The sequence below is a fragment of the Saimiri boliviensis genome, chromosome 1 (genome assembly GCF_048565385.1).
Source record: "Saimiri boliviensis isolate mSaiBol1 chromosome 1, mSaiBol1.pri, whole genome shotgun sequence".
Lineage (NCBI taxonomy): Eukaryota > Metazoa > Chordata > Mammalia > Primates > Cebidae > Saimiri > Saimiri boliviensis.
The window spans coordinates 222,146,195-222,154,199 of NC_133449.1; the positions used below are offsets into that span (position 1 = coordinate 222,146,195).

The following is an 8,005-nucleotide window of genomic DNA, read 5'->3' on the forward strand; positions in this document are numbered from 1 at the left end:
AACCCTGGAAGCACCTACTACATATCTCTATTACTCAAATACAGTAAAAAATATGAGTTATGGTCATCAATCACTTTCCATAACTTATCTTAGCAAGTCTCACCCCCATTTTTATTAAGAAACAATGACTCACCCATATGTATAAGGCAATTGGTGACAAAGTTAATGAATGCTGTATGTTCTAACGTTAACCTTCAGCAGTTATTTGACTTAAGAATTTTATTTTTGTAAAGACAGTAAAATTATTTTTTTAAAAAAAGAAACGTACTATTTACATTCCTTATCTTCTTTTCCTTAAAGTTTCAGGCTTGAGAAGTATGAATATTAGGTTCGGGGTAAGACCTAGGCCAGATGCCAGACAAATACTGCAATAGCAAAGGCAGAGCAGACCTAGTGGAGACTGCAAATGGAGACCTCAATACCCACCTAAGAGTCAACCGCAGCTCTGGCAATCTAGTCTCAAGCAGGAATGGTCACAAGGTATAGCCAAGTCTTATGGGTTTTTTAGAGATGCTAGAACTTGAGACTTCTTTAATATAAAATCTTCCTATTAGCTGCACTGTGGCTCACACCTGTAATCCCAGTACTTTGGGAGGCCAAGGCAGGTGAATCACCTGAGATTAGGAGTTCGAGACCAGCCTGGCCAACAGAGTGAAACCCCATCTCTACTAAAAATACAAAAATTAGTAGGGCGTGGTGGTGTGTGCCTGTAGTCCCAGCTACTCAGGAGGCTGAGGCAGGAAAATAGCTTGAACCCGGTAGGCAGCGGTTGCAGTGAGCCAAGATCACACCACTGCACTCCAGCCCAGGCAACAGGGCAAGACTCTGTCTCAAAAAAAAAAAAAAGAAAAGAAAAGAAAAGAAAAACAGCGGGCCAGGTGCGGTGGCCTGTAATCCCAGCACTTTGGGAGGTCGACACAGGTAGATCACAAGGTCAGGAGTTCAAAATCAGCCTGGCCAACATGGTGAAATCCTATCTCTACTAAAAATACAAAAATTAGCTGGGTGTCCTGGTGTGCACCTGTAATCCCAGCTACTCCAGAGGCTGAGGCAGGAGAATCGTTTGAACCCAGGAGGCAAAGGTTGCAGTGAACAGAGATTGTGCCACTCCACTCTGGTGTCAGTGTGAGACTATGTCTCAAAAAAAAAAAAAAAAAAGAAAAGAAAAGAAAAATCTCTATTCTTAAATGGTGACAATTACTAAATATTCCAAATACCCATAGAGCAAGCAACATACATCTGTGGGTTGGATTCTCACCAATGTCTACCTACTACTGCAAACTCATAGTTAAAAATCTCTTGATGGTGTACTACAATACTCCTTTACCATCACCGCCCCTCACCCCACAGAAGAAAAAAATGGGAACCACGAAAAGCAACTCCAGAAACTTACAGAGTACTAGTGACAAACTGCCTTAATTTAACCTTTTCTCTCTCTTGAAAAAGAAATTTGTTAACAGTTTTAGGTATAGAAACTTTTATGGCAGAAAAAAATGTAGACAGAGAGAGAATTTTTTCTTTTAAAAATTTTTTTCTCCAAACTTTCAAAAAAAATTCAAATAGTACAAATTACATAAACATTTCTAGCCTCAACCAAACTAATGAAAATGCTCAGTAATACACATGAGATTGATTCACTGTGAATACAGAAAAACAAGGTACAAAATATTAATCGTATTAATTTATTTGCACTGATCTATCTACATGTTGTCATTTGACTCTTTTGTGATCAACAGCACAAAACTAGCTAGAAAGAAGGTTGAACTAACTCCCTGATCAGGGAACACTCAAGTAACAAACTACTTGTGGACCCAAACCTGTGACCTAAACCTCCTTAATACCATGCTATCCATAACTAAGGTGACCAATTACTCATAGCCAGTATTAATTTACTCCACAACATTTCTTCACTATTTTTACAAAACATAAATATTATTTGACAATGTCTTTAAGGCTTTTCCTTCCATTTAAAAATATGAATGTCTGGGTTAGGCGCGATGGCTCACACCTGTAATGCCAGCACTTTGGGAGGCCAAGGTGGGCAGATCACAAGGTCAAGAGATGGAGACCATCTGGCCAACATGGTGAAACCCCCGTCTCTACTAAAAATATAAAAATTAGTTGGTTGTGATGGCATGTGCCTATAGTCTCAGCTACTTGGGAGGCTGAGGCTTGAGAACTGCTTGAACCCAGGAGGTAGAGGTTGCAGTGGACCAAGATTCACGCCACTGCACCCCAACCTGGTGACAGAGCAAGACTCCATCTCAAAAAAATAAAAAAAAAGGAAAAAATATATGAATGTCTACATTCAGGAATATGAATTTATAGAGAACACCCAAATTTCATCCTTAAAATGGCTTAACCTACTGCTGGAAGCCCTTATGAAGTTTAAATAAAATTCTTAATATAATTAATCATGGTAGGCTTGATTTGGAGTTCAAAACTTTTTCTAAAACAGTTATTAATAAGGGAGACTCTCTAACCAAAAGAATTAGTAGACAATTTAGTGATAGTAAAATATTATGGCTACAGGCACAGGGGACCCTGTATTTATTGAACACCTACTATGCCCCAAGTACTGTGCTGAATACAGTAGGGTACTCATTAAATCTTTAAAAAACAACCACATGAGGAAGGTACCATTCTTATCCCCATTTTATAGATGGGGAAACACCTTTCCAAGATCACACAGCTAGTAAGCGGCAGAGTCAGGACTCCAACCCAAATGTTTTCTAACTTCAGAATCTGCACACTTAACCACTACACTGTATTGCCTCCAGTGACTCTGGGTTAATATCAAAGATAAAAGAAGAAGAAATTTTGTACTTCTCAGTGGCAAATTTTAAAAACATACTAGAAATGGAGGGTATTTTGGTCAGGCACGGTGGCTCATGCCTGCAATCCCAGTACTTTGGCGGGCTGGGGTGGGCAGTTCATGAGATCAGGAGTTCTAGACTAGTCTGATCAACACAATGAAACCCCGTCTCTACTAAAAATACAATAATCAGCCCGGTATGTTGTTGGACACCTGTAATCCCAGCTACTCAGGAGGCTGAGGCAGGAGAATTGCTTGAGCCCGGGAGATGGAGGTTGCAGTGATCCGAGATGGTGCCACTGCACTCCAGCCTGGGCAACACTCTGTCTCAAAAAATAAAGAAAGAAAAAGAAATGGAGATTATTTTTTAGAACATAAACAAGTCTCATATACAGTCATATGAATATAATTTTTTCTTTCCAAATACATGTAATCATGATGCAAATCCCACACAATCAATTTCTCACAATTTTTCATAAGTATTCAATCATGTTTTTTTGTTTTTTATGGGTTTTTTTGACAGAGTTTCACTCTTGTTGCCCAGGTTGGAGTACAATGGTGTGATCTTGGCTCACTGCAACCTCCGCCTCCCTGATTTTAGCGAGTCTCCTGCCTCAGCCTTTCGAGTAACTAGGATTACTGATACCCACCACCACACCTGGCTAACTTTGTGGGGTTTTTAGTGTTTTAGTAGAGATGGGGTTTCACCATGTTGGCCAGGCTGTTCTCAAACTCTGACCTCAGGGGACCCACCCATCTTGGCCTCCCAAAGCACTGGAAATAACAGTCATGAGCCAACAGCCTGGCCCAGTTGTGTTTATTATTAAAAATTTAATGGGAACACCCCGTATCTTCCCCTCAATTTTGCTGTGAACCTAAAATGACTCTTAAAAAAAACAGTGTACTGGGCTGGGTGCAGTGGCTCACGCCTGTAAATCCCAGCACTTTGGGAGGCCGAAACAGGTGGATCACCTGAAGTCAGAGTTCGAGACCAGCCTGGCCAATACGGTAAAACCCCGACTCTACTAAAAATACAAAAATTAGCCAGGCACAGTGGAGGGAACCCGTAATCCTAGCTACTCAGTAGGCTGAGGCAGGAGAATTACTTGAACCTGTGGCGCAGAGGTTGCAGTGAGCCAAGATCACTGACACTTTACTCCAGCCTGGGTGAAAGAGCAAAACTCTGTCTTAAAAAAAGAAAAAAAAAAAGCTTATTAACAAGTTTTCTTCAACTACAATATCCTAAATATATCTAATTTAGTTATAAACTGTCTTATGACTAGATTCTTTCAGTATGAAAAGTTACATTCTGTTCTTCATAACCACGGTACTGAGCATGCAGTGAGCATTTAATAAAAACTGAACTTTTTTTCAAAAGCAGTGCTGTAGATGGCATTTTTAACCCTCTCAGGACACTCCCAAAGACACTGCATTACAGAAATAAGTTGGAATACAAAATTTGAACAAAAAAAACTCTGATGAAAAACTTGGACCCTTTCTTGAGGAATATAAAAGATAGAATACTACATCCCTATAACATGACTGGCATAAATATGACTAACTTTACTTTTCCACTTTAAGTATCAAAAGACGAAGCCTTAAGTCAAAAATGGATTAGTGTAACAGAATCTTTTCCTAATTAGTTTCAGTCCTTTCTAAATGCTCCAAAGAAGCTTATCGGAAAAAAAAAAGGGGGGGGGGGTCGGGTACAGTGGCTCATGCCTGTAATCCCAGCACTATGGGAGGCTGAGGCAGGCGAATCACCTGAGGTCAGATGTTCGAGACCAGTCTGGCCAACATGACAAAACCTAGTCTCTACTAAAAATACAAAAATTCCCCAGGCGTGGGGCATGTTCCTGTAATCCCAGCTACTCGGGAGGCTGAGGCAGGAGAATCGCTTGAACCTGGGAAGCATAGGTTGCAGTGAGCCGTGATGGCACCATGCACTCTAGCCTGGGCAACAGAGCAAGACTCCGTCTCAGGGGAGAGAAAAGAAAAAGAAACAAAACCTCCCAGCCTGACTGTCAGCATATGAACCAAATCTTTTTTCCTGATATGCACCAAGGTTGTTAAAATTCTAAGGGTCAATTAAGAGTTACGTGCGAAATCTATAAAACAAGTTTTGCCTGATACCACTTCCCATCTCAGCATTCTCATCAAGGTTCACCTTTGCAAATAAACACCTAAGTTCAATTAAGAGAACAAGTGAGGAGGAGGTATTAACTAACATGAAAAAGTCATTGTCCTGTATATCCTGCAGACTGTAAAACTTAATCTTCAAATAGAATACTATTCTGGCCACCAACAAAAATGCTTAAGGGAAGATCTACTAATTTTGTTTTACCTCTCTGTTGTACTTCCAATGTCTCAACTATGAAAGCAGTGCATTAATAAGTGGGAAGCTATGGAATAAGACACAGACATTGTTGGAGTATAGGTTCTTAATCACACCTATAATTCACAGTACTGCTTTCCTTTCTCTCTGACCCAAGTTCTCATTAAATGACTCCAAGACTTTTCTGCATCACTATGTTTTCTCTAATCTGAAGCTGAGATGTGCACTGAAATAAAAACATTCTAACCAATATATTTCTCAAATTATTAATATAGTACTTGTTTAAATATTTGTATTCAAAGCTTCCCACTCATCATCTAGCTTTATCAAGGAACACACACAGGTTATACACTATGACTGCCTTCGTAGCTGCAGCTTGACTGAATCCTGGGACACCACCTCAACTTGGAAGGAACAGAACCATATCTGGTTCTCATTGGATACACAGTTTCTCATGCTTTCCAGCTTAAAGACTTTACATCTTCCCAGAGGAACAATGTAGGAAGACACCAGATAGTATGCCTGTTAACGAAGATGAGTGATCAAATTCAATTCCTACTTCAAGAAATCTGAAACTTCAAAAACTTGTCCTAACAAATCACAGGTGAAAAGATTAAAAAGAAAAGGATGGTTTACCCCTTCATTCTCTCTTTTCTGGAGACAGCTTCACACATTCTGAAGAGCAGTCTTAACTTACTGAAGAGCAGTCTTAACTTAACTGAAGAGCAGTCTCAACTTAACTGAAGAGCAGTCTCAACTTACTGGTTAGTTGGAGGAGCGGTCAACGGTATGGCCACCTCTTCCTCCTCGTATTCTGGTCCATCCAGAGAGTCACCTTCGTCCACTGTCCCCAGACCCGCCCCCAAAGGGGGCAGGTGAGGGGGAGGAGGCAGAGGGGGAAATACACCTCCTGGCCCGAGAGTCTCAGCAGGCAACGAAGTGAGCAGCTTGGTGAGAGACATGTCTCCACTGGGTCCAGCAGCAGCAGCAGCAGCACCGGCCACGCCAGCAGCAGCACCGGCCACGCCAGCAGCAGTACCTCCCCCTGTCAGTCCGGCTCCCCCCGATGCCCCTGCCACAGACCCGGTTCCTAGGAACCCTGACCCCAAAGCGGCTCCGCCACCCAGAGTCCCAGCCACTCCGGTCTCCACCAGCCCAGGATAGGGGGCGGCTGCCACAGGCAGGGCCGCGGGTATCCTCACCCGACACACTGCGGGATAGGCACTGGAGCCCGCAGCCGCGCCGCCTCCCCCCGCTCCGGCAGTTACCGGGCCGCCCTCCTCGCTGCCGGCCTCGGCCGCCATCATGTTGAAGCCCGCTCTACTCTGTCCTACCCTGCCCGCCCGGGAGCCCCGGGGGCCACCAGGCCCGGGCTCCGAGCCGCCCCACCCAGGCGCGTCTCCCCTTCAGCTCCCCAGGCGGAGGAAACAACAACAAAAGGAGAGAGCCGGCCGCCGCGCCCCCTCCTAGGGCCACAGCCCAGGCTCCGGAGCTGCCGGGGTTACGGGAAGCGAAGTGGGCAAAAAACCCAACGCCTGCACAAACGCCACCCAAAGCTCACTGCACACACCCACACTCACGCGCACACACACGTACAGAAGCGAAAACTTCCTGGCTGCACTAAAGAGGATAGGAAGCACAGGGAAAGAGGCTGAGGCGGCTATCGCTCCTTTAGACACCACCGCCGCTGCTTCACCACCCCAGTTCCGGCCACCCACACCGCAGCCACCGCCGGTGCCGCTGCACAGGCTGGGGCCACTGCAGCCCCTTCATCCTCCACCCGGCAGATGCTGGGTAGGGACGACAGAAAGAGGGGCTGGGTAATGAGGAAATCTACTGAACTGCTCACTACCTGGAGCTCTCAGTGAGTGAAACCGGAGAGAGAGAAAGGAAGGCGGGGCAGGGGAGGAGGGACGGAGGGAAGGAAGGGCGGAGGAGGGAGAAGGGCCGCTTGTGCGCAGGCGCGTTCCCGGAGCGGTGGCGGGGGGCCGGCCCTGGAGGAAAAGGAAGAGTCCGGAGGGAAGGAAGCGGCGGGGACGCGCGGTGCGTGGTCGCGCATGCTGTCCTGCTGCGGTTCGAAGCGTGTGTCCGGTCGGCTGCATCTCCCGTCGGCGCGGCTGGCGGCGCGCGCCTGCCTCCCGGGGCTTTGTCTGATGGGCGGGAGAAGAGGGAAGGGTACCTGAGCTCGCGGGCGCTTGGCGCTGTTACAGCCGGAGAGACGAGAAGGGGACCGGGAGGTGGTGGAGAGGAAGGAGGGGGAAAGGGAAAGGAGAATGCCCAGAAACTACCGGAGGAAGCAACAGCCTTAGCCAGCAGCGCAGAAACCAGGCAAGGGTCAGGTAGCTTTGAAGATCGGGGCCGTACTATTTATGTTTTCTTTTTCGTTTCTTGCTGTAAATCACCATGACTGTCACGCACGCACAAATAAAAATAGATTCTGAAACTCAAAACAAAGTAAAAGGCACCATATGAGAAGGGTGGAGAATTTTGGTAGAAATGGTGGTTATGGAGCCAAATTTCTGCCAGTATCGGCGTACGTTTCTTTTTAACCCAGTCTCATATACTTACCTCTGCCATTACAAATATATTGGATACTAAGGAACCGGGGGGGGGGGGGGGGTGCCACAGAAAACACTAATCAATGCCCCTTTGTCCTCGTCGTGATCCACAGTGCAAGCACCTTCAACAAGTCAAATATCAAAAATGTCCCAGTTATGATTATATATTGTTTCAAAAAGTATCAATAAACTGAAAACTCATATTTAATACAATTACGGAGAAGGGTTTTGTCTTTTATACTAAATGTATACAAACTATTATATGCTTCATATAGAGGGAGCTTCCCATGGTTTGAA

General features: G+C 45.0%; 1 protein-coding gene across 1 annotated transcript in view; it reads right to left on the bottom strand.

Annotated features, from left to right (window-relative positions):
• The window catches only part of RASA1 (RAS p21 protein activator 1), a 116,197-nt gene extending 109,128 nt beyond the window's left edge, over positions 1 to 7,069 (bottom strand). The window contains exon 1 of the mRNA XM_003920770.4: positions 5,913 to 7,069. Coding sequence (XP_003920819.2) covers positions 5,913 to 6,457 — 545 coding nt within the window. The 5' untranslated portion in view covers positions 6,458 to 7,069. The remainder of the gene's footprint in view (positions 1 to 5,912) is intronic.
• Positions 7,070 to 8,005: the final 936 nt, after the last annotated feature.